Here is a 27,442-nt window from a genome sequence, read left to right as displayed (position 1 = left end):
AACAACAAACAATACCAAAAAACACAATAGGAGTGCAAAGTATAGAAAAGGTAAGCAAATCACTCGAAATAATAAACGAATTTTTATTTTATTTTACCAGCTAAACCACACTGAGCTATTGGCTTATTTTTCAGAAGCGACCTGGCCACATCTGATTGCACCTTCTGCCACAACTCCACCTCTCGTATCGATCTCTTCTGTCGTCTCACAAGGAGTCTAGACACGCAATTGAAAGGAGCGGAGGAGTGGGGTGGGTAAAATAATTGCTGCCTAGCCCCCTTCACCCACCCCGCCGCTCAATGGGCCGGCACCACCACTGCGCCACCCACCCCCTTATCCCTTTTTACTCTCACCCCTCGTGCAGGCGTGGGAAGGGGAGAGTGATGGAGGGGGGTGGGGCGGGGGAAGGTTGCACAATCTTGGGCGGGTGGGCCAGGAAGGAGGCTGCTTTTGGAAGCATCGGGCGCCGTAGCCTTCTGGAATGAGACGGGAGTGAGTGAGCGAGCGATCGAGTCAGTCGGCGTGAGAGTGCGCGTGCCTGTGTGGAGAGTCATGGGGCGACGGCGTGGACTGTCAGGGCGCGGCGCCCTGCTGATGATGAACCTGCTGCTGTGGTCATTCGTGATGAGTGAGACGAAGGGAGACAACCTGCGACTCCGCGTCTCCTACAAAGGTAGGCGGGCTGCGGTGAAAGCGAGCAAAAAGCGGCTGCCGGTTCGTGCACGAAATGGTCCTCTCTTTCCGATGCGTTTTCGGGTCGCACCACGTGTTGTCCGGCACGATGTCCGACGTTCCGGCTCCGCGAGCCGGGAGCTTCCTCGCAGCAACTGGAGCAAAAACGTGGGGCGAAAACGTCGGACATCGTGCCGGACAACTCGCGGGTGCAACCCGAAAACAGGGGAGCTGTACAGCAAAACCGCGAAAACCTACAGCGTAAAACAAATAATTATCATCATTATCATCGTCTGCTGATAATGATCCTCCAGTTTCAAGAAGCAGCGAATGGTGCGAAGTGGTCAGCGCACTGCGCAATAAACTCGGGGGGGGGGGGGGGGCGCCTGAGTTTGATTCCGAGCCCATGGCTCACGTCAGTGGCTCGTGAATCTTTGGATTGCAAACGTACTGTCTAAATGTAACAGCATCTCAAAATGGATTGGCATTGTGTGAGCCGACAGGTCTTACACATACACTGACATTACAGGGCACCTTGAGTGCATAGTATTGACACGTCTAGTAGGATGCATACATTGGCCGTTAGGCATGTGTGACAATGTGTTCGGTATGCACGTGTAGTGTGCGTTCGGGGTGAAGGCGTATCACAGGATTTAGCCCGCTGCGCTGTGTAAGAACCCGGTAACCTGAGTTCGATTTCTCGGCCATGGTTAACGTTCGTGGCAGGTGATAGCCGGTCCCCCCTCTTCCCCGATGTGCTATTGTTTTTATTGCGTATCGATGCAATAAGTTAAGGAGATATGAAATTTTCGATATTTGCAAGCTACATCGAGATAGCTTCCGGAGAGAGATCGCGCAGTTTTGCGATTCTTGCTTTGAAGGAGCGTAGACTGTCGTGGTTTACTTTGTCGTCCATATAGTGAAGTATGCTCCGACAAACCATCACACGAACTCCGGTTATCCTCGCAGTGGCTTTTGTCGAGCAATCAAATAAAGACGACCACTGCATCGCGTGCGTTCACATTACGCTTCTGCGGCCGACTCGACCGCTGTTCATTCCGATATTAGGAAGCCACTGGATTGAAAACTAATTTATTTAGAACTGCCTTTTGTGTTTAGTTTGTTGCCCTTCCCCCTTCACCTCCAATTAGCACGGTTGGCTACGTACGGTGTGAAAAAAGTTCAATATACATACACGAGTCCTATCCAGAAATCTAACGCCAACTTCAAGTGCTGCCTAATATGCATTATGGATTGGTCTGCACAGGGAGGAGCTTTTTTTTACAAGCATGTTAACACGTACGTTTGTGACCGCTCCTAGGTTAACTGAAGTTTATCTGTTTATTTTCGTAAGCAGTATTGAGCCACATTTTGCTGTAGAGCTAGGATGTAACATTGCAGTTGTGATTCATCTTATGCCTTTGCAAAGGGTGCTTCGTATGAGTAGAATCAGCGAGGAGCCCAAATTTATTGTCTCTTTAAATAAAATACATGGCTGGAGTGGTGCTGCCGTGGTCAGCGCACTGCACTATGAACCACGCCAACTTAAGTTCGATTCCCGGCCACGGCTGACTTCAGTGGCGAGTAATATCTGCAACTATTCCTGGCAACCCCTCTTCACTAAATCGCATTGCACATAATAGTGATACAACAAACCTCAAAGAGTAAACAAAATAATCATTACCATGAACAGTGTTCCAATTAAATAAAAACATCTAAAATGTATATTCTTGGTTCTTTCGGTAAAGTCACGTAGAAGGGAAACAATGAAATAATAAAAATATAAAACAATAAAATTATCACGACGTTTCGACTGCAACACAAGCAATCATCATCAGGTGTGAAAACCACAGCAAGAATTTTTTGAAAAAAGTGGCGGTTTTTTAACGTTAACATTTTTCTTGCTGTGGTTTTCACACCTGATGCTGTTTGCTTGTGTTGCAGTCGAAACGTCGTGAGAATTTTATTGTTTTATATTTTTATTATTTCATTGTTTCCCTTCTACGTGACTTTACCGAAAGAACCAAGAATATGAATCCCTGCAGTCACGAAAGCTTTAAATCAAAATCTAAAATGTAATTCGCATAATCCACAGCCATTTGTCAATCCACTGCTGCCCATCCCGCAACGTTCGTGCGTGTTGGTGAAAAATATTTTCTGAAGGAAAAATCCAGAATGATATTTGTCTAAGTACCCAGCTGCTCTCTTATGCCCCCCTCAACTATCATCTCCACGGGTGATTGAACATTGCGGAAGCAGTGCCTCCACATCATACAGATGAGAGTGATGAAACATGGAATAATTGTATTGATGTAGGTGCAAGATGTGTAGAGCATTTACATTTAAATGTTGCTTTCTCTATCATCATTGTATCTATGAATGTGCGTTCACCATTAACAAAAGATCCTTATCATACAACTGACGCTTTAACATGGGGATGGTATACATCAAGAATGACGGAGCAGGGGGTAGGGCAAGCGGCTCGCTCGCAGTCTGAAGATTCACGAGTTGGAATCTTGGTCTAGGGGTTGACTCAGAATCTGTGTTTATCGTGGAGGAATCCGATGAGCTGTGAAGCTCTTTTTTCACAGATGTCCATCAGCAAGTTACACCATCAGCAAGTTACAACATCAAACAACGATAGGAGTGCAAAGTAGAGAAAATGTAAGCAAGTCACGAAAAACATAGGCGAAGTTTGACTTCTATATTTGGGGGGGGGGGGGGGGGTGTTCGCTTTGTCCCTCACATGAGGAATCGCGGGCGCATATAGTTAATAAATTCATGTTTTAACTTAATCGTAAACAACTGAAACAAAATTAATAGAGGTGCCCAGTTTGGTTGGGAGCGGCGTTGCCTCACCGCCCATGGCAATAAATAAATAAAGACTCCCCCCACCGTCCCTCCAGGGCCGATGAGGACGATTTGCATTTTTTGTGGTGAAGACAACAGCGGTGGATGTCGGGTAGACTCACCCCCAGGCACAGGAGTGTCCACCACTGGCTCAGGGCTATATGCAGGAGATGTGAGCACTGTCTCGTTGCTCATTCGAGCAGGAAATCGCTCTGACTTTTTGAATCGTGGACTTGAGCGTGGTGAGGTATTGTGTTTTTTTTCCCTTTAAGAGCCCACGTCTCGGTTTGTTCTGTGCCAGACTGGACGAGTCCACACACACACACACGTATATATAAACATCTCGACGCTGTCACGATGACTTCCTTTCTGTACGCGGCCAAGCATGCAACTCTGCGCTAAAGCGACTGGCTGCTCTTAGTGGAAGTGAACGCGTGTGCCAGTTGTTTTATCCTGGCAGGTATTTTCACAGGCCATCACAACCTTTGCTAGCGTGTCGTGGTGTTTCCAGACGAGAGATTTCTGCTTTTAGGAACGGGCTCATTTTTTTCCCGTTAGTTTTGAGTTTTTTAAAATGAATTCTAGATTTAAATGAATTTCAAAAAGGCAATGTTCACATATCAAGTACTGCCCTACAAGATGGAAAAATATATGTATGTATGTAATAGGTGACACCCCAGGAAATGGCCTTTCTTCATAGCTATGAAAAAGAGAAAATAATATTTGTTCTATTACGGTAGTGTTATAGATGGGTGTGTTGGATTTTTTGTGTGCTTGCACACAACGCGCTAACGCAGTATTACAATTGCGTTTGTGTTAATTCTTCACAAAGGCTTGCAGTAATTTTACGGCTTCTTTCTGTACATTAAACTACGCCTGGCCACTGATTTTACTGACATAGTATGCATACAGTAGATTAGGATTACTTACTTAAAATACAAATAATACTTTCCTACTATTGGGATTATTATGGATATTCCAGTATCAACTGTTTTAACCATAGTTATATTTTAAAGTGTGCTATTGGCAGTGTGGCATAAGACGACGTCTTAATGTGGAACTCTTGCAGCTAGCGGTGCACTACCATGCACCTTGTGTCAGAAAATGCCTCGGAAGACGACGTGAGAGAGACTACTTCATAAGTCACTTTGATACGTGGCTTTATCCACGCGACAGATGCCCTTAAAGACGTGGCGACATTTAAAAAGAATGAGTTCACATTTCACTCTCCGCCCAGGTGTCTCAGCGGTAGAGCGGGCGGCTCGCAATCAGAAGGCTGAGAGTTAAAAGCCTGGTTGGGTGATGCCTCAGACGACCAACCCTCTGTGGTCGATAAAACTAGTACCACTCTGTGGGAAGCTCAACAGTGGTTGTCCCGCGGATAGACTCGCCCCCGACAATAAGATTGAGACATTTTCACCACGAACTTCGGGCTGTGAACGGGAGATAACCAGTTTAACACGTAGTAGGCATTTGCGACCAATATTATCCAAAAGCGAGGGTTTTTATGGGTTAGATGGTGTCAATCTAAACGAGTGGCACGTTTTGTTGACGTGAGAAACCTTACTATTTAGCTGTGTCCGGCGGTGGTGGGCTGAACGACACATTTATATTTACGCGATCGAACCCAAAAAAACCCCTCTATTATGGGGGGGATAAGCACCAATGTCTCATTGCCCGTCGAGCAGGAAATGACTTAAATTTATTTTTACAGATCTATACACTTTTTATTTTTGTATACATTACGTAACCCATTCCTCTTCAGTCGCCTGTTTTTTTTTGGTTTTGCCACCGATCGGGGCACATCTGCTGCCGTTCTCGCTGCACCACCTCGTTTGCTGTCTACGAGTGCCTGTTATGTGCCTCTTCTCTCCTGATCTGCTTCCACTCCCGTGGGTCGTCCTTTGATGTCGCTCTGGTCAGCTGACGTGCAACGTTCTTGTCGCGTCCTCTTGAGCCTTCTCCTAACCAGCCAGCCCCCCCCCCCCCCTTCCCCAGCAGCATGCTCGGTAGCCTGTCGCCGCTTGTCCTTTATAGACACCCATAAAACACGCTAACCCCATTAACCTTCGTAAGCTTTCACTGGGAGCCAAGTGGCCATGTGTCTAACCAAGGGTAAGTTCCAGTGCTTAAATCGAACCCAAATAGACCGCAACGCGATTCCGGGAATTATTTTGGCGCAAACGCATCGATCTCACCTCGTTTTGTTTAACCAATCATTTTTAAAAACCTTTTTGTAGGAGTATAGGAATATGCATGGAAGAATAAAATCGGATGATTATGTATATGCCTTACTTGTAAGCTAGTGGCAGCGCCTCATGCTGACAATCCCTGCTCTCAGCCAGCCTTGTAGCGTTCCAGAAATATCAGGTGAGAAATGAAGCCCAGGTTAGCTCCATAGCGCGGGACCAATCTGCGGCAAGGTGAAACCACCATGCGAGTGCCAATAATAAAATTAATCACTAACAATGATTCGGTTTTTTTTCTTCTTCGAATTCAGCGCCCTTCATTCCGGGATATCTCAGAGCGCATTACACGCGACAAGCGACTCACGTCGCATCTCTTCTCAAACATTCGAAGGGCAAGCCCTCCCAGGAGCAAGGCATCAACGTGCGGGCACAATGTGACTCAGTGCGCTGCCCACCAGAACGCACTCGTGTGGTGGGTGGGTGGGTGGGGGGGCGATGCCTGCCGCGTGTCATCCCGATGGACGAGAACTCGACGCGCTCTCACGCTGCGCTCGGGTCGCAGAAGCGAGGCTGTCGGGCCGCGTGGCCTCGTTCCGGGGACACGGCGGCTCCGGCCTGGACCTGAGCACCGCGCTGCTGGACGAGTACCACGAGCGGCTGTTCGTCGGCGCGCGAGACCGCGTCTACTCGTTGGTGCTGGACGGCACGCACAGCGACTACCGAGAGGCACGTGCCCCGCAGCCACTCGCTACGCCTAAGAACAATCCCCACCCCCCTCCCCCTCCTCCCCCTCATGGAGGGCTATCGTCGAGCAGGATCGGCGATAACTAATTTTGTATTTTATTTTACCAGGTCAGGCCCACTGAGCTATGTAGCTCTTTTTCAGAAGCGATCTGGCCACAAATGATCGCTCAACGAAGTGTCTCATCATGTGGTAATGTATAGCAGCCAAATACCCCAAAACGCGTGTTTCTAAATGCGAAGGCCAAAAGAATCCACGCGACCACGGTGAGAAAATGCAAACTACAAATATACAGCAGGTGTCAGGGTCGGGATCGAACCCACGGACCTCCTGCATACCAGGCGAGGTAGTTAACATCTCTCCACTGTGACCTCCTGCATACCAGGCGAGGTAGTTAACATCACACCACTGTGACATCCTGCATACCAGGCGAGGGAGTTAACATCTCTCCACTGTGACCTCCTGCATACCAGGCGAGGTAGTTAACATCTCGTCACTGTGACCTCCTGCATACCAGGCGAGGTCGTTAACATCTCCCCACTGTGACCTCCTGCATACAAGGCGAAGTAGTTAACATCTCTCCACTGTGACCTCCTGCATACCAGGCGAGGTAGTTAACATCTCCCCACTGTGACCTCCTGCATACCAGGCGAGGTAGTTAACATCACACCACTGTGACCTCCTGCATACTAGGCGAGGTAGTTAACATCTCGCCACTGTGACATCCTGCATACCAGGCGAGGTAGTTAACATCTCGCCACTGTGACATCCTGCATACCAGGTGAGGTAGTTAACATCTCCCCACTGTGACCTCCTGCATACCAGGCGAGGTAGTTAACATCTCGTCACTGTGACCTCCTGCATACCAGGCGAGGTAGTCAACATCTCACCACTGTGACCTCCTGCATACCAGGCGAGGTAGTTAACATCTCACCACTGTGACCTCCTGCATACCAGGCGAGGTAGTTAACATCTCCCCACTGTGACCTCCTGCATACCAGGCGAGGTAGTTAACATCTCTCCACTGTGACCTCCTGCATACCAGGCGAGGTAGTTAACATCTCCCCACTGTGACCTCCTGCGTACCAGGCGAGGTAGTTAACATCTCACCACTGTGACCTCCTGCATACCAGGCGAGGTAGTTAACATCTCCCCACTGTGACCTCCTGCATACCAGGCGAGGTAGTTAACATCTCGTCACTGTCACCTCCTGCATACCAGGCGAGGTAGTTAACATCTCTCCACTGTGACCTCCTGCATACCAGGCGAGGTAGTTAACATCTCTCCACTGTGACCTCCTGCATACCAGGCGAGGTAGTTAACATCTCTCAACTGTGACCTCCTGCATACCAGGCGAGGTAGTTAACATCTCTTCACTGTTACCTCCTGCATACCAGGCGAGGTAGTTAACATCTCTCCACTGTGACCTCCTGCATACCAGGCGAGGTAGTTAACATCTCTCCACTGTGACCTCCTGCATACCAGGCGAGGTAGTTAACATCTCCCCACTGTGACATCCTGCATACCAGGCGAGGTAGTTAACATCTCCCCACTGTGACCTCCTGCATACCAGGCGAGGTAGTTAACATCTCGCCACTATGACCTCCTGAGCAGGTTTGATCCTGGGTGGTAAACGCACGGGGGACGACCACCAGCACCGGGTTGTTGTTGTTGTACATATGGGGCCTGCGAGGTGGCCAGGGGATGACAGTCACCCCACTCGTATGTGTCGGGTTTCTCCGGTTTCCTTCCAAGTTATTAATGGTAGTGGCCAAATGTCTCAATGTGACACCCTCCTTAAAAAGAGTCGGTAAATATTTTGATTATTACTGTGATTCCACACGGTGTCGGCAATGTTCTGTTCCCCGTACGTTATCAACAACGTGTGATTTATATTCTTAGCTCTTTCGGTAAAGTCACGTTGAAGGGAAACAATAAAATAATAAAATATATATAAAACAATACAAAAAATTCTCACGAACCGACACACCTGATGACGACCATTTGTGTTATGGTCGAAACGTCGTGAGAATTTTTTTTTATTGTTTTATATATATTTTATTATTTTATTGTTTCCCTTCAACGTGACTTTACCGAAAGAGCTAAGAATATGAATTACTGCAGTCACGAAAGCTTTAAATCAAAATTTAACGTGTGATTTAATAATTGTGCATTACAAGTAACGTAATACGATTTAATATAATTAGTGTGTTCACATGTTAAGATGAACAACCTGATATGAATCGTGCTGGCTCGCACATAAAAGGTTCACAAACATGAGAGCGTTTATTTTTTATCTTTTACCCTTTCAGAGGGTGAATGTGCATCTCCATCATTGGTATGGCAAAGGATAAAGCTACGTCACGGATTGCGTGACATTTCAAGAAATTTTGTTTTCATCAGTTGTCTGGAAGACAATCCACATGATACGATTTAGTTATTTGATTATGTAAATTAAACGCAATCGTATGTAACCTTAATATTAACTTACCTAATATTAACAAATCAGTAACATGTTAAATTACTCAATTGGGTTTTTCCACAGAGCCATAATCGCTCCCCCCCCTTGGTGGCTGACTAATGCCCACTTGCAGGCTAATTGCTGAGTCTCCTAGTGCAACACAGGGATAGCTGCCACTGGGGGGGTGCCCTTTGAAATGTTTGCAATGATAATGTGATGTGAGTCGCGTGTATAGCACTCTACGGCACTCTGGAATAATAGGCGCTCTGTCAAAAATAAATTACGAGTATTAAGATAGGGGCAACAGGACATTGCCAAAGGCTTAGAGGCCACAGTAGCCCAGAGAAAGTGAAAACCCAAAAGTCAAGGTGGCTTCCAGTTTAAACGCGTGAGGGCGTGGAACTCATCTAGTGCCTACAACCCTGATAAAATGGTGGAAAGGCCACGTTCATATGGCAGGACCACGTCTTTTCACTCACGCACCTCAACAAATGGGAAGCAAAGCGACCTTGGAGGCCAAGTGTTGACTGTGCAACTCCTGTGGGATCCGGCAGGAGGAAGGAAGTGATTGCGAGGTGTGGCAGCATCAAGGGCAAATGACGTGTGCTAAATATCCAGGTTTTCCTGAGTACATAAATCACATTATAATTACCAGAATTTGAGTGCTTCCAAAGCCACTCAGAAAATCTGCCTCTGAAAGTGGTGGGGGCAGGTAGGGGTGACTGCTATTACAATCACCACTGCTGGAGCTACAACTTTAGGAATGCACATGTAAGGATTTCATTTCAGAAACAGATTGCGCCCTGACTCCCAATCTACAAAGACAATCGCTGGGTTTACAGGTAGTTTGAAATATTTATTTCCAAGAACACAAATAACATGCACTTCTCTTTATGTTGTTTTAAATGCATCATTAATGCAATTTGGAAAACAAACAAAAACTATTTTAATGGTGTAAATAATTATCATTGTTTGAAGTTTTCAAGGTGTATGCTTTTCTTACAGGCATGTAATTGATTTTATGGGACAATTTTTACTCAAATAAACCATACTTGTAAAAAGCAAAAAAATATAATTGGAACCCAGTGATTGGCAGGTTTGGTTACAATGACGCAAGACTGTAAGCCAGCGATGGTGAGGTGGGATTAGTGGATCAAGCAGAGATTAAGGCCTCACTTGAGAGACACCCACCTGCCTGGGCAATAACCTAAAACTGGCTAAACTTCCCAAAGTAAAAACCTTTTTTCAAAAGATTTGGGACTGATTTAAAGCTTTTCATGATTCACAAATTATTATTATTGGGAAGCGGTGGTGCAGTGGTTGAGTGTACTTTGCTATTAATTTGGCAACCTGAGTTCAATTCCCAGCCACAGCAAACTTCATTGGCAAGTGAATATCTTGACCAGTCCAGGCCTCCGCTTTACGAGAATGGGAAAATGACCCCCCCCCCCCCTTACTGACAGAGTGCAGGAAAGCCTCATTTGATCCAGCGGTGGGGGTGTCAAAGCATCATACATTACTTTTATTTTGTTATCTTTTATACAACGATTTGCAAAAAGCAACGCACAAATATTATTGTTTGGCACTGCACATTGAATGAACACGTGGATGGAAATGGTGTTTGCGTTGTGTTAGATGCGTATAAACATCAGTGCAATTCTAAATCATTCTGAATGTTAACAAAAAAGCCAGAAGATTTGGCAGCCTTGGACGTACGTTATAAATACCCCCAAACAGTTTATTTCTGAGCAGTATATTTAGGCGTGTGACCCGTTTCCCGCATGAGGGCAGCTGTGGTCCTGTTGGTCTGTTCCTGGCCACCCGAAGGTGTCCCGTTCTGGACACTTCCTGTTTGACTTCGCTATTGTTCCTATGACTGTGGGAAGAGGCCACATTGCAAGTTTACCATCACAACATTTGCCATTGTTTCATTTTTTTTTGTATAACAGAAGAAAATACACGAATAACAATAACATTAACGGAGTGGCAGCCAAAATGTGTAATGCGTCCGAGGGTACGTTCTGAGTCGATGTAGCAATGAAATTAGCTCGTGTGTAGGTGCTTGATAGATTCATTATTAACATTGCAGGATCATGCGAAATGGTGGCGGACTGGGGAGTTGTTCTTCCAGCCGGGGGATTGATTAACCATGGCTTATGATGATAGAAAAAAAAAAACTCCTGAAAGAATGCATCGTTGTAACAAAGTTGACCAGAATTACAGAAGAGCATTGTTATTTTTCGATTTAAAGCTTTCGTGACTGCAAGGATTCATCTTCTTTGGTTCTTTCGGTAAAGTCACGAAAGAACCAAAGAAGATGAAGTATTGTTATTATTTGCTAATTGTATAATTCTGTTGCGGTGCACATTAGTTTCGTTACATTTTACCACTAACAGTCACAGATTGAATGCATGTACGTTTTTGAAATGGTTAACTGAATTTCAAAATACATTTTCAAAGGGGGAAAAAATATTCAATGCCTTTATATGCCGAGATGCATATGGCACATTTGGGACACATGCGCTAACAAAATAAGTTAAAGCAAACATTAATGTGTGCCACGTATAACTTTTAAATATAGCCACTGATAGCTCGTTAAAACATCTGTTGAGAGCCGCATAATGCAATGCAGCTTTATTGCAAAACAATCTTCAACTCCTCGTTTGTGTTTAAGTTGACGTTCTTGGAAAGTACAATAAATATTTTGTTTGAGACCGAGTCTTCTTGTGTCGGCGCTCGTAAAACTGTTACAGATTTCATGGCCCTGCACTGGCGAACAGAGAGAAGACTGCGAGCTGAAGGGGAAAGACGTGCACGTGAGTGGCCGGGAAAGGCAACTCGCACACGCACGGTCGGCATTGCCAGTAGCTGGTTGTTATTAAAGGGGGCAGAGGGTGAATTGGGCAGGAAAACAAGAGAAACATAGCTTCCTCCAATTACTCCGTATGGGGTAACACATGTTCACGGTAAGTGTAGCAATTTGTGTGTAGGTTAAAGTGATAGTGGCTGCCCGTTGTTCTAGTGGACATCGATATGCTAATTCAGAGTGCTGTACAATAATAATTTTGATGGCATTTAGATATGGGGTGGCTCAGTGGTTATAAGACTACGAACCCGCCAAGATCGGCTGGGCTCCCTACCATAGCCAAGATCAGTTGTAAGTCAAATCTGACATGGTCGCGCACATCCACCGAGCTTAACGAACCCACACTGACCAGCACAGTGACCTACGATCAAACAAATCCATGACTAACATGGAATGGGGAGGCATTCATCCATCCGTGGAGTAACAAAGGGCTGAAAATAATATCAAAATTTATACATAGTAATAGTGTTATCGTTATATGTTGTGAACTTGCCAATAAGGGGAAAGTAACAAGATGTTTATAGTGGCAGTTCATGGAATGAGCCATTGATTTTCGATGTGGACACTCACGCTGTGCAGTGATATGTGCAGGGAATTTCGTGCGTAAGAATTGATGTTTTCCCATTGATACGCTTGATGTAATTGGTTAACATAACCCATGCAGCCACTAAGGATTCTCTCTTTCACGTTAATGTAGTTTTTTTATTGATATATACATCGGATCATGACCCTGGTCACAATCATTCATTAAATCACCAAGGGGTAGAGGGTGAACCATTCCACCGGTAGTGATTTGATTACCTAACGCTCATTAGCTCTTGCACACAATAGGGCCACACACACACACGTGTTTTGTGCTATGTGCTCATAAAATAGCCAGCTTCAGGTGTTGTCTCTTGGGGTCACTGTGAATTTGGGCCCTACAGAGATGACCATTCATTACCTGGCTTTAAAGCCTGGCTCTGGTGCTTTGGGCATTTGCAAATGGCTCTTCTGGGCCTCAAAAAGAGTCCAGGAATCGGCGCGGCCTGCAACGTTGGAAACCATCCGTTCCAGTTGAAATGTGTGCGCAGAAAATCTGTGGAATTCAAAACTGTTACCATTCAGTGCCTTGCCAGTGCAGAGGCACACCAGTGGACATAATACAGCCCAAATGCAAACAAATTGTGAATGGTGCTGAGTTTAATTTGGAAGTTATTTCGTTATTTATTGATGTCAAACTGTAAATGCCGCATTTTACACTTCGTACTGCCCGTTAGGAGGAAAACACCTTCCCTTGGTGTGTGGGGAAAATATATTTGTTGCACGCACGTGAGACGACCATTGTTGAATAACTTACGAGGGATCTTTAACGTTCCCAAAGACGTATTCGTCAAGGTCACCTTCACTCCCGCAAGCAGCAGCAGCAGCCGCAGCCACAGTCATCGACGCTCTGTCGCAGTAAAACGTGGATGTAGAAAACATCAAAGTGAAGCGGCAACTCTAAACACCGTAGGGGGGGAATTCCTGGCGAATGCGCTATCAACAGAAGGGGGCTTATGTTTATGCAGAGGTTGGCTTCGTGTCGCCGTAGTCCCCCCCCCCTCCCCCTTAGCGGTGTACGACTTAAGTTGTCGAGAATGTGTGTTTGAAGACCTTTGCTAAGTCTGCTAAGTCCGTGAGCGTCCCGCCATATCAAACGGCGGATGCGTATGCCACGGTGTTTTTTCTTCTTCTTCTGCGTATAATCGCACGGGCTGGTTTACATTTCTGCCTCTCGTATTTGGGAAAAAATATCAACCATTTCGCGCAACCTGCACGCGCGAGTGGGGTTTGTACACGCCAAGCACACCGCACCGCGAGAAGGGGGTGCTCCTTTTCCCAAAGTCTATCTTTGAGCGTGTTTTCTTTGGCTTTTGAGAGAAGATACATACCGAAAGTTCATATTGGACAGACTGGGTGGTCTAAGGGCCTCGTGTAATTTGCCTCAAAACCCAAGTTTAACAAGTTGAAGCCCCAAAAATCCTAGCCCCCCTGATGATACATTACCAGAACTGGATTTAAAAAAAAAAAATCTCACTGAACGCTTGGTTACAGCTTGCAGGTTTAGTTGGGGAATCGCTTTTCTCCGAGACCGAAGTTCTACAGTTCAGGCCCTCATGAGGCTACTCATAATATGCTGCGTTTAAGCGTGCCGTCCCTGCAAAGGATGTTAATGCAGCTGTCCAATCACAGCTGTAAAGGGCCCCATGACGGTCTTCATAAGATCCACGCATCTTTGCCGATGGCCACCTGCAAAGATTTGTCCCAGAATGATTTTGTCTTCTGTGTTCAAATGTTTCCTAAAGCAGAGTAGGGGAATGGCTCTGATTAGTCATATTCAGACCATATGAAGTCAACTTTGATTCTGGCTCAGCAGTTTGATTAAGTAAAAATACAAATACATTTTCTTGACAAATTTACATTGAGTCACAGAGATGGAAGAAGTTAGATTGTTTTCACTGGCTGACTTTTATTCTGGAAAACATTTTCTTCCCCCATTTTCCTATTTGACGAACTCTTTTATTTACTTAATGTAAAATATGGAGGCTGATGGTTTGGTTTCTTCTGGATTATCAATTTTTGTTAAATTTATAAATATTTATTGGTGTAAACTCTCCAGCTCCCTTAAGTAAAGTAGTAAGCACTCTTGATATACATATATGTATATATACATACAGTACTCTATATGCATCTGGGGGTGATCGTGTCGTGATAAGCACACTTCATTGCAAGTCCAGTTTCTCATGTTCGATTCCTGGCCATGGCTAATATTAGTGATTATCTGAATTGGTTTGGGTCCTCCCCTAGGTCAACTTAGCCTTAAACGAGTACTCGGTGCAGTATATAAGCATCAAAACTGGGGAGACAAAGGCTGGCCATGCCACTCCCTCGTGTGCCGTGCTGCCCTTCATAAGTGCTCGCTTATAACACTCGCGCCCAAAATCCTTTGCAGACTATACGGGGTGCTTTGTCTGTGTTGTGTCTATGCACGTGTGCGTCCGTGCTCACATTATTAATTTGTGCTAGCAAAGAGCACTTACCCTTACGACCTACAATGCTTCGATATGGATTTACGTGCGTGCAGTGCCGGATTATCCTAGTAGCAAAAGTAGCGACATATGCTATGGGCCCCGCACTTTCAAGGGCCCCTTGTAAAATGCTTTCGAGCTATCAATTCCGGTTCAGTGATTCTGCACTTGCTCTATTACTATAGTACTATACCGCCTTCAACTTTTATGAACGACTGGGTGTTTCAGGTTAGCGATTTGTCGTATTATCTGGCTGTGTAGCAAATGAAAAAATACAATTAATTTACTATGCAAGAAAAAAATTGTGTGTTTTAATATTTACGTGTTTTTATTATTTAGGGCCCATCAATAACATCATGCTACAGGCCCCGCACTCGCTTCATCCGGCACAGCGTGCGTGTCTTTTTTGTACGGGTGCCTCAAATAGGTGCTATCCACATATACAAACACAGGGACAATTTCAACCGAGAAGATGGATTCTGACTTAGCAATCATTGGAAGGATTTGATAAACCATTTCGGGTCTTAATTGATTGTTCACGCTTAAGGTGGCTTTTTCGTCTCGCCCCTCCTCTTTTCCGAACACAGATGGACTCGTCCATCTGAACAATCTGTCAAATCGCTCTCCGTGGTGCTGACGTTAAAAATAACCGCCACTTTTTTCTAATTTTCTTGCTGTGGTCTTCACACCTGATGATTGCTGCTTGTGTTGCAGCCGAAACGTCGTGAGAATTTTATTGTTTTTTTATTTTTATTATTTTATTCTTTCCCTTCTACTGTACGTGACTTTACCGAAAGAACCAAGAATATAGGTGCTACGCCGTCAGGACTTGCTAGCACCGTCGGTATTTACGGCTGCACGAAGGGGGGGGGGTGGCGGGGCGGGTCGTGCGGTGACCCCCCCCCCCCCCCCACTTTTTGTCTCTTTCAGGAGGAGTGCTCCAACTTTGTGCGAGTTCTGCAGCCCTTCAACCAGACGCACCTGCTGGCTTGCGGCACGGGGGCCTTCCACCCGTCGTGCGCCCTCGTCAACGTAGGTCGCAAGGCCGAGGCAAGTGCCCCCTCCCTCCCCTCCCTCCCCTCCGGTGCCGGATGAAGCTCGTGCGGGGCCTGCAGCATATGTTATAGAGGGGCCCTAAATTAAAATAAAATAAAAAAACACGTAAATATTAAAAGTTTTTAAAATGCGTAGTAAAGTAATTGTATTTTTTTCATTTGCTATACAGCCGGATAATACGGCAACATCTCTAACCTTAAACACCCCAGTCGTTCATGAAAGTCGAAGGCGGTATAGTACTATAGTAATAGCGCAAGTGCAGAATCACTGAACCGGAATTGATAGCTTGAAAGCGTTTAGCGCGGGGCCCTTGAAAGTGCGGGGCCCGTAGCATGCGTAGCTACTTGTGCTACTACGATAAGGTCCAATGCTTCGATGTCGTGGTCGTCGTACGATAAGAGATCCGTCAGCAGCAGCTGAGCAGAGAGGGAGGAAGACCTCACGGAGAATGGCTCGGCGATGACGTAAAGAGATCGGTGCCAGAAATATGTCGCACGAGGCAGAGAGAAGTGGAATACTGCTCACGAAATAATACAAACACATCCGGTGACCAAATGGTTTGGGGATATATTATTAAGCGGGTCAGGGCAAAGTATTATAGGAAATATGGACTGTTCACCATCGTGTAAAATACAGTACTGTATTTTTAAAGATTCAAGTATACATGTTATCTAAACGCCTCAATGTGTACACAGATTTTTTTTAAACATTACATTGGTCCAAAAGGTTTGTATGCTGATATGGATGGACCATTAAATATGTTATGGAGACTTTCCAATGATGAAACCCACTCTTGCCTTTGTATTCTTCTTATATCGTATGGTTGCTGTAGATGCAGAGGAACAACTACAATCTTGATTTGAAGCTTTCGTGACTGCAGGAATCCCTACTCTTTGGTTCTTTCGGTAAAGTCCCGTAGGTAGAAAAAATAATAATAGATCACGATTTTGCTTTAAAGCTTTCGTGACTGCAGGGATTCATATTCTTGGTTCTTTTAAATTTGTATTGCTGTGGTTTTCACACCTGATGATGATTGCTTGTGTTGCAGTAGAAACGTCGTGAGAATTTTAATGTTTTATATTTTTATAATTTTATTGTTTCCTTTCTACGTGACTTTACCGAAAAATCCAAGAATAATAGATCACGATGTTTCGATCGCCACTCAAGCAAATCGTCTTCAGGTAACGATTGCTTGTGTGGCGATCGAAACGTCGTCATCTATTATTTTTTCTACCCACGTGACTTTACCAAAAGAACCAAGGTGGAAACAAGTGACGAAATGTGCAGTGGACACCTACGGGCTATCCGCCCATGGATGACGATGATGATGAGATCCATTGTAATTGCATTGTCCGCTTGGCAACATGTACGCACGTAGGCATGTTGGACTTCTTTCGCATTGTACGTAGCCAACCGTGCTAATCGGAGGTGCGGGAAAATATTGTCATATCTTGATTATCGTTAGCTCATTAAATGCTCCTGAAATATTTTGCTTTCTGAAAACCCGTATACGACATCACAAATTAAAAAATACAGTTTGGAAATAAATCGACAGTTACTGTCCAATAGATTAACACTCTAGATTAACCTCATGCATAGCAATTCATGCGCAGCACGTTGCTTAAATTGCGCTGCAATTTCCACACCTGCCAGATGTTTGGACACAAACATAGTCAACATTGCCAACATGAAGCAAAATACGATAGTGAGGGTCATGTTATCCACCCTATCATTCGCTCCTCCTCTCACTGACGGCCCCGAATCAATCTGAGAATCTTCCTTCGATGCACGTCAAGAGTGTAACCTTATAACTGCACTCATCCCCAGACGAGAGGAGTAACTCAGAAGTAGTGGCAGAATCCTCCCATTATTATCAATTATGAGAGCAGTAAACTGTGTGGATTAATAGGACTCGTCAATAATGTCCCAATATCACCTCACACGCAATAAGTGACGTCGAATCAATTGCTCGTCATCGGTGCTGTGGTGAGCGTGACTAAAGGCTGCCAAAAAGTGGTGGGGGGGGGGGGGGAGAAACCCACGATTCTTCAAATTTAAAGTCTTCATAATTATCGATCCTCACCTTCCTCAGAACATCTCCCCGTGCTTTGCGGCATCATCGAACGGATTTTAAATCGCGTGAGGGTCGTTCCCAACCTCCGCTACACGTACGGAGCCCGCACGGGCAGGACTCCCCGGTCGACGAGTCGGCGTGGGTCAGCGCGGAAAAACAAAGGCGGTAGCGGGTCCCGCTTATCGGTTTGTTTTAATTGCGTGGGGTCAGAGCGCGTTGACCCCGTGGGAGGCCTGGCGAACCCCAGGGTGGGCGGGAGAGATTGGGGGTCCACCGGTCGTTTGGGGTCGAATGCAACGCCTGCGATCGACAGATAAAATCAAAGAGCGGCAGTCTGGCTGCCGCCAACGCCGTCAGCCCCGCGGCCGCTGCGTCGAGCGGCTCTTTGTGCCTACCTGGTTGTTCGGACGTTGTGACGTGGGCCATTGGCCGGCAACCACGATGCCACAGAACTGACAGCGAGGGGTCATTTTGTATGTACGCATGGAGGTGTGGATGTGAGTGTGTGCGGGGAGCGGTCGTGTAGTCGCGGTCGGCGCGCTAACCTACGAAGCCGGGGAGCTGAGTTCGAGTCCTGCTCATTGCACAACGCCGGTGACGATTGTCTGAGTCGGTCCTGGGCCTCCCTCAAGGTTGACTCATACTCAAATGAGTACCTGGTGGGGTTAGTAAACATCGCCACTAGGGATACAAAGGCGGCCGGGTGTGGCGCTGGCCACCCATCCCCTCGTGTGCCGTGCTGGCCTTCATAGGTGATCACTAACAGCACTTGCCCCAACAGTCTGTTCAGGCTATAAATAAATACCGTGTAAGAATAAACATGAGCAGGCAGCTTCTGCTGCTGCAGGACAGTGCACATGATGAGTTACTTGGTAGTCAGCGTCACCCGCTTTGCTTTGGCTTTGGGTGTCACACTTCCAAAAAAAGTATTCGGAGAATGTAGCTTTTAAAAAAGTGTAATTTGGGTTTAGCATCGTTTTCAACATCCAGGACCGATTCAGATATTTTTTTTTTATGTTGTCCTTCCCCCGCACCCCCGATTAGCACAGTTGGCTGCGTATGGTGCGAGATAAGTTTGACATACATACACAAGTTTTTATAGGCCCAGTGTACAAAAATGTAAAGTTATTGTTCAGGCCCCCAATTTTTCTGGGTCTAAAAATCGAAAATTAAGATTTTATAATTTTAAATTCTAATTTTGACGTCATTTTGACGTACTATCGTGTTTTGCCAGTGTTACACAGTCCTAAATACAAACTTTAACCAGTTTAAGCTAAAAAAAACAAACACGTTATAACTTTTACCCACAATATTTGGTGTGCAGAAAAATCTTTATATATTATTTCTTTAAAAAAGCTTATGTCGTAATTGACATGAATCTAAAAATACAAAATCTTATAACACTAAGTTTACAACACATATCTATTGTACTTATGAGCATATATTTGTGCCAAATTCCAGCCCTTCTGAAACATTTTTTTTAAATCAGTCACTCACTCATACATGACTAGCTATGTATATATTAGATAAGATCGTAAAACTGCAGTATTTTGCCATGATATGGTGATAATACTCGTTGCACTGTTATATTCCATATCACGCGTTTAATTATTTTCAGAAAGGCACAAGCCTTTCTGAAATTAATGACACACACGTGCAAGTGTGTGTCGTGTGGAGCGGTTAGCATGCTGCGCTACGAACCCGGTCACCCGAGTTTGATTTCCACTCACGACCAACACCCAGTGACAATTATCTGAACCGATCCTGGGCCTCTCCTAGGTCGACTCAGTCTCAAAATGATTACCTAGAGTAAACTTCGTCAATAGGGAGACAAAGGCGGACTGGCCTGGTGCTGGCCACCCACCCTTTTCCGTGCACTGTGCCGGCCTTCATAGGTGTTCGCTAACAGCGCTTTATTAGGTGTTGGGGTATTCGATAAGACACTGCCCCCGTGATCCTTGCTACCCTAGGGATATTTTGCTGGTTGTGATGTCCACCAGCAGTTGCAATGGGTACGTGGGTCTGACCTTGGCCTCCACCTCGGTCAACTCAACCTAAAATGAGTACCTCCTACAATATGTCTAACCGTCTCTGTACTGGTGGGTGGGCACTGGGTGGTGTGCTTTCCCTACATGGGGTGCTCTATCATCACGTTTGCCTGAAAGTCTCTGTGCCTAAATGGATAACGTTTTCTCTCTTTTTTCTTTATTTAACATGTTGGACTGGAATGTGAAAGCCAAGTTAAAAATGTGTGATGACTCAGACGGCAGGCAAAACGCACGCTCGTGTCGTGATGCTCTTTACGGTTGTGGTTCCGAGAAAAAAAAAGATCGTAAACGTATAAAAAAAAATGTTCCAGCGCCTAACGCTTCTAGAAATTACCGACGCGGCGACGAACGTTTTCTTTTCAGAGCTGTCACAGTAGCTCAGCGCATATTGACATGAGTCTGCAAGGCGCCAACGCAGTGGAAAGTCAAACGCAAACACTCGCGGTGAATGAATGCAGTCGTGCGCTTGTTATGTCTCCCACCTTTAGGACCACACATTCAAGCTGGAGCCACAGAGCATTGAGAATGGACAAGGAAGGTGCCCCTTTGGCCCCAAGGAGCCATTTGCGTCCACAGTAGTCGGTAAAGTGAATTCCGGCAGCGCGTTTACAGATCACGCGATCTGCTGTGGAATCTGCCCGTTGGTTCCCTTTGCAAGTTGTTGCAACAACAACAACATTGCTTAGTTAATAGGCCAGACAACCAGTGTAATATCACCCCTTTTGAGCATTATTTACATATACTGTAATGTATGTACCATAATAGAGGGTTTTTTTTTTAATGAGATCGCTTAAATATATAAATGTTTGGTTAAACCCGCCACCACCCGACACAGCCAACTAGTAAGGTTTGTCACGTAAACAGAACGTGCCAATTTGTTACTAGTACAGCACACCGGTGTGTTGGAGAGCCAAGCCACAACATTTACAAACCGAGTACGACGTTTCGCCAGTAATTACAGCTAGCTTCATCAGGCGACAGCCAATTTGTGGAGAAGTCCACCTGTTTCGTTCTTTATATAGAGGCGTAGATGTGGTGGCCATGATCCTGTGCTCTTCTTGCACAAAGTGAGGGGGGTGGGGATTAATGAGTCGACGTACATTATGCATGCGCATTATGCGAGCCCATTGATCTTGTCCTTCCTGTCAATTGCGTGTACTAAAATAGCCGTACCAACGGCCATCCCTATTGAAGTATGGTGACCTGTATAGGCATGCATTTAAACAATGTCTTATTTTGATTTAAAGCTTTCGTGACTGCAGTAATTCATATTCTTAGTTCTTTCGGTAAAGTCACGTTGAAGGGAAACGTGACTTTACCGAAAGAACTAAGAATAATGTCTTATTTGATTATGTATGCGCGTTGAAGTTCTTTCGCGCCGTAAATAGCCATGTAGGGGGGAACTGTAGCACCGGTTGGTGCACCATGCTGTGAACCCGTTGACCTGAGTTTGATCCCTGGCCGCGGCTAACGGATGTGAATTCTAATAGGGTTCAGTAAGGGACTACACAACGGAAGTGTAGAACAATTGCAGTCTAGTCAATGCTGCTTATAACAACAGCAACCAAAGTCATGACATTGTTCAGAATTTGGTGTCCCAAGAAATTGTAGCCCAGATGTTGATTGCTTCACTCATGGGGGAGGCTCAGCCTGAGTTCCAAATTACTTTGTTTCATGCTAAATGGTTAAACATATTTAATTCTAAATTAATTAGTGAACCATCGACCGTTAACCAAGTAATTTGACTCCCATGGAGTGTGATACCAAAGTTAAAAGAAAGCAATTCTAGATTTGAAGCTTTCGTGACTGCAAGGATCCATACTCTTTGGTTCTATTCGGTAAAGTCACCTACGTGACTTAAAAGAAAGCAGGCTAAACCTGCGACCGGCTACTAATAGTTCTATATGTATGTACAGAACTACGTGGAAATGTCGTCTCTAGGTACATGTAAAATATATATTTACATGACAAATGTGTACAATCGCATTGCCTGCCATGTAAACAACAATTGTCCAAGGAAGTGATGGCCATGTGTGTCTCGAGCGAGCGTGCGCGTCGCCGTGTAATTGTCTCGTCGTGTTATGCACCAGTCGCAATTATCTCTGTGTTTGTGGAATTTAAATTAAGGTTGAAACACAAATAACGGGGAATTCGCCCCGGGGCCGCGCACATTCCCCTTCAGAAGCCATTTCCCTTCACAAACAACGGCTTCCATGAAAGAGCTGTCCACATTTGAAGCCGCATTTGTCATAATCTTTTTTCACGTGTTCCCTGACGTGAATTTTAGCAGCCCCGTTTCCCCAATTCAGCTCAGAACCCTCCCCCCACCACCCCCCCGGGTCATGAATATATCAGCGCTCCTTCGCTCCGTCCACCGCACAAATTTGCTCTGTGCCGCCGTTCGTCGAATCGGGCACGCGAGTCACTGGATGAAATACGGCTGTGAACATCGTCGCCAAAGAATACCGTAGAAGGGAAAGGTGTTTGGCTTCGGGCCTGAGCGAGAATACATCATCGCGGTGTTAGCGTGCGCTGTTAAACATTGGCAAGGGGTGGTGCAGATATCGAGCGCGCAGGCGGTGCAGTTGCACCGGGGCCCATGAGTCTGCGGGACCAGCGGGCGTCGGGCTGTAAAGAGGGAGGAGAATTGGACCGGGGGGCTCGGTTTAATTCGCTGTACCGTGGGCCCCCAGCCGGCCATGCTCTGCACCACTGGGCCAGCGGGGTTTCCGAATGTGAATTGGACAAGAGGAAATGTGTGAATTGGTGCAGTCGCTGTCCTGCAGTACGCTCAGAGATTTGGCAATAAAAAAAACTAAAACTCACCACATTCATTTGTTAGCGATTCATTATAACCGAAAAATGGAGGATATGTTTTTGGCAATGGCCCATTTTTTGCATAGAGAGAGGGCAAAGAGACTAGGCTGACAGATTTGGAATTCATACTTTACGGTATGGCACTTTCAAAATGTGAACGAACTGTTTTCATGAGCTGATATTGAGTTGCAAACCAGCCCATAACCAGTAAAGAGTTAAATACACACATTAATTTGAGACTGCCAAGCTGCAGCATGGAAACTGGACTGATTACATCCATTGGGAATAGCAAGGGAAAAAATCATTGTTATGTTTAGTCCATTGTTATGATTGTTTGGTCACTTTTTTATGTACCCTTACAATTACCATTTATAGTGTATAATTATATGATGACTAAATACAACTGCATGCCAAGATGCTGTACAAAACAGTGGGATATTTATCACAGGCAACAAGGAGGCATATATATGAGGTGGAAGTTACAGGTGCAGCCCTGCTCACTCCACTAATGGCTGAAGGGCTTCCAAATAAATGGGGCTCTAGAGAGCACCTCTAGATGGTAATTGGCCTACTCTTTTGTACGAAATAATGTACACTTATTCTTAGAGAGAACAGACAGCCAAAGGGAGAGTAGCAGGCGGAGGCCTTGAGCCTGGGCTTAAATGTGGGGCAGACAATCAGTGGCACAGATGATTGGTGGGAAGGAGTTCCTGACAGCGTCGGCAGCAGGGAGAAGAAGTGACCTTCAACTCAAGGATTTGATTTAATATATATATACTTTTGTCGCTGCAACCAATATATAGTCCTTAATCATGTATGCTTCGTAGAAGGCTTTTCAAACATTTGCACTGAGCTGACCATTAATCATCAGCAATTCGTTTGAAATAATTTATAGTTCTGAAATACCTGTACCTTAAAGCAATTATTGTTTGACGACTTTTGCTTGAAATTATGCCCACACACACAATACTGGGAGAACAACAATTGCACCCTACTCTTTAAATAATTCGACAATCTCGCTGTGTGGAGTGGCACACATAACCGAAACGACCCAAGCATAGCCACATTCGAATTCCGAAATGTAACCTGGCGCTTTTGCCATCATCGTGATTGTGTACTTTGTCCTCCCTGTGTTATGAACCAATCAATGGCCAGACGGACAGCTGTACACGGGATTACTGGCCGACTTCTTTGAGGAAGACGCCGCGATCTTTCGCACGGGCACCCCTCAGCATCGAGCGATCAGGACGGAGCACTCCAACCCGCAAGTTCTCAATGGTGATGCATGACGCAAGGGGGCACAGCGGTGGGCATGGGAGCTCCTCTGACGATTATAAACCGGACCCAAACCATGCTGGGACACTCATGGAATTACCCCGCACCTCTGATTCCCTTAACCCGGGCACCTACGATTAGCACGGTTGGCTATGTACGGTGCGAAAGAAGTTCAACATTATCCAGCATGGATTATTTCTTGTCCCAGGGCTTCACAAGCCGTGTGGATTCGTAGACTTGGGCCTTCGTTCTCCCCCCCCCCTCCCACAATCTTCCTTCTTGCAGTTTGATGATTGATTGCAACAAGTTGATTGTGGCAATTCAGGGTCATGGTTTGATTTATGAATATGTATACATTTTTAAGTTGTGGTGAATATAGGAGCCATTGATTTGACTTAACAAGTTGTTATTTTATAAATTAACACAATGGTGCATTTATAACAATGGTGCATTCATCAGCCACTAGTGACTACAGGGGGTCACGTCAACCCATTCCGTAAAACATGTGCAAATTGCAAAATATATTCTCGGACATGCAATGTGATGTATGTGTTCTGAATCTGAGAACCGATAACGGAGATCGCATCGTTTCTCATTTTCAGAAGAAAGAACATTTGACTTGACTTGAAATCCCTAAATAAAATTTTAATCACATGGCAGTCTTCCTCAGTTCCTGTACCAGTGGGTAGAGAAAGGGTTTTGGTGGTCACCTTATATTTGTAATGAAAGTGAGACCCAAATAAAAGTACAAATAACTATTCCCTTGCAGATGCCTACATAAGCTGTGTGTTGTGATCTGTCTGGCATGTGTTTGAGTCTTTGTTAACGCATTAATCAGGAAAAAAAACATACTTGAGTAATATATTAATATATTTTCCCATATAACACGAGTGATATCAGTATCATCTTATTCCCATATATATTAATACACCAGTCACTCTTGCCATTATGGGGCACCTAACCCATACATTTTTACATAGCTGTATTTTTCCACGTTCTGGCAAACAACCACACCAATCTGCGTTTATCGCTCGTCGGTTTGGTAAATTTTGTCCCCCTTTCAGATGGTTGCTATTGGCATCTTAAAAGCAGGAGCTGCCACCTTCAACTGCAGACAGTGCTAAAACAAATCTTAAGAAAGACAAGGACATCACGTATTTTCCTCCATTGCCGAAAACAGTGGGGTTTTTTTACCTTTTCGCCGGCCCAAATAACTTCGCAAGCGCCACGTAGGTTTAACTAAACATACCCGTGCTCCTGTTTTTTTGACCTTTGACTTGGGACACCCACACTGGAACTCCAACCTCTCATGTTTCACATTTCCACCAACCTTGCCATTGCCCCCCACCCCCCCCCACCAGCTTTCCACGTAACCGTACGTGACAACCGTGCTTTCAAAGCCGCTGTTCTCATTAAGGAACCTTCAAACTGGTGCCAGGCAGCCGCATATTTCCCCACGTCTTTAACGAGAAGATGAAAGCCATTGGTTTCTCGAGCGGCGTCATTCGTTAAGCAGCAAAAACAAAAACATTACGCGTGATTTGTATTTTTGGTTTGCCAGAGCCTCGGTTTGTGGCGGCGCACCTGATCCCAGACACGGACGACCCGCTCGACAACAAGGTCTACTTCTTCTTCTCGGAGCGGGCCACCGAGGCCGATGGCAGGAGCCGGGCGAGGTTTTCGCGCGTGGGCCGCGTTTGCGCGGTACCGATCGCACCCGCAATGCTCCTCCGAGCCAGATCACATGTCCCGATTCACTCTCGCACCGGGTGGGGTGGTGGGGGGGGAGGGAAAATGTCTCTTGGCCCACGCCAGTTCTCTCCACCCTACTGGCGTTCTTTCACTGTTACGGTGCCCCATCCGAGAGGAGCTGGGAGGCCGGCCTGACTCTCACCTTGTTGTTAAACTGAACCGGCTATGCCTGATAAGGGGGGTGTAGCTATTCAATTGCTGGAAGGGCTTATGTGAATGAATTACAAATGAAAAGCATTGATCCTTACACATAATTAAACGTATATATTGTAATCCTAGTCGATATTAATTAACTCATTTATCATTACACGCGCGTTTTAAGTGTAATCCCCTCATACGTGTGAGATTTCTCCAGGTAATCCGCTTTCATTCCACACGCATGAAGACACTTTAAAAGGTTATTTTGACAAACATCCCAATGCAGGACTCTCCTGCAAAACGTCCTGGATCTGGACTTCACGATTGTTTTCCTTGATGTGGGCTTCACGGTTAGTGTTCATTAACCTCAAAGTCGGTGTTTAATTTTTTTTGCCATTCCGTTTGTGCAGAACGATGAGGGTGGGCAGAGAGTGTTGGTCAACAAGTGGAGCACTTTCACGAAGGCCAGGCTCCTGTGCTCCATCCCAGGCTCTGACGGCATCGACACGCACTTCGATCAGCTGGGCAAGTCTCTCTCCAAATACAATCACAGATTTTAAAAAAAAAAACAGTCACCTCCACGTTCGACATTGCCGGCGATTCACGCGCTCGGCTACGTACGGCAGCGGAAGAAGTTTGACGTACCGTTCAGTACCGTACTGTACCTACATTAACACTGCCCTTTCACGGATCAAACTATATCAGGCTGACCGTTTCCGAAACGGGAGGAGTTCTCCACAACTTTGGCTGTCACCTGATGATGCCGGTTATAATTACTCGCGAAAAGTCGTACTCAAATTGCAAATGTTGTGGATTTACTCTCCCAACACACCAGTGTGCTGTACTCATGACGAATTGGCATGTTTAGTTTTTGTGACAAACCTCACTAAGTGGCTGTGTCGGCTGGTGGTAGGTTGAACGACACATTAAATATTTACGCGGTCTAATCCAAAAACACTCCATTATGACTATTTGCAGTGCTTCTCTAGAGCAACGGGGTAAGAGAGGAGAGAGAGAGAGAAGGGGGCAAAAGTTTGGACTGACTCATCGTTGGAGGTCACAGTTTACACAGTGGGGGGGGGGGGGGCCCTGAGAGAAATGTTTTCAGAAGGCAGGTGTGTCATCCTTACGTGTAACCTCATAGTCTGTGTTTGATTTGTTTATTTTCCAGAGGATGTATTCTTACTTCAAACCAGTGATGAAAAAAATCCCGAAGTTTATGCCATTTTTAGCACGGTCAGGTACTGTGCTTCGTACACTTTGCATGCTCGTGACGTTTGTTTTAAATGACACATTCGATTATAATACGAGCCGTGATTTTTTTGTTTTCACGCAATAATAATATATCCTCACTTCCCAATCTTCCGATGTAGAATTCGTTCCATTGTCATGTATATCTTAAAACAAATCTGTTTTTTGACATTTTTTTTAATGAAATGTTCACACATTACA

At 45.4% G+C, this 27,442-nt stretch overlaps 1 protein-coding gene across 1 annotated transcript in view; it reads left to right on the top strand.

Moving 5' to 3' along the window:
- Positions 1–398: 398 nt before the first annotated feature.
- Positions 399–27,442, top strand: part of LOC116949370 (semaphorin-3G-like) — a 41,880-nt gene continuing 14,836 nt past the window's right edge. The window contains exons 1-9 of the mRNA XM_032966613.2: positions 399–673; positions 6,274–6,437; positions 11,668–11,730; positions 15,761–15,880; positions 20,497–20,590; positions 23,981–24,103; positions 25,662–25,804; positions 26,401–26,515; positions 27,162–27,231. Coding sequence (XP_032822504.2) covers positions 553–673; positions 6,274–6,437; positions 11,668–11,730; positions 15,761–15,880; positions 20,497–20,590; positions 23,981–24,103; positions 25,662–25,804; positions 26,401–26,515; positions 27,162–27,231 — 1,013 coding nt within the window. The 5' untranslated portion in view covers positions 399–552. The remainder of the gene's footprint in view (positions 674–6,273; positions 6,438–11,667; positions 11,731–15,760; positions 15,881–20,496; positions 20,591–23,980; positions 24,104–25,661; positions 25,805–26,400; positions 26,516–27,161; positions 27,232–27,442) is intronic.

Source organism: Petromyzon marinus, chromosome 36 (genome assembly GCF_048934315.1).
Source record: "Petromyzon marinus isolate PM22_M1 ecotype Great Lakes invasive population chromosome 36, UKy_Petmar_22M1.pri1.0, whole genome shotgun sequence".
Taxonomy (NCBI): domain Eukaryota; kingdom Metazoa; phylum Chordata; class Hyperoartia; order Petromyzontiformes; family Petromyzontidae; genus Petromyzon; species Petromyzon marinus.
This window is presented reverse-complemented; position numbering and strand designations above follow the sequence as displayed.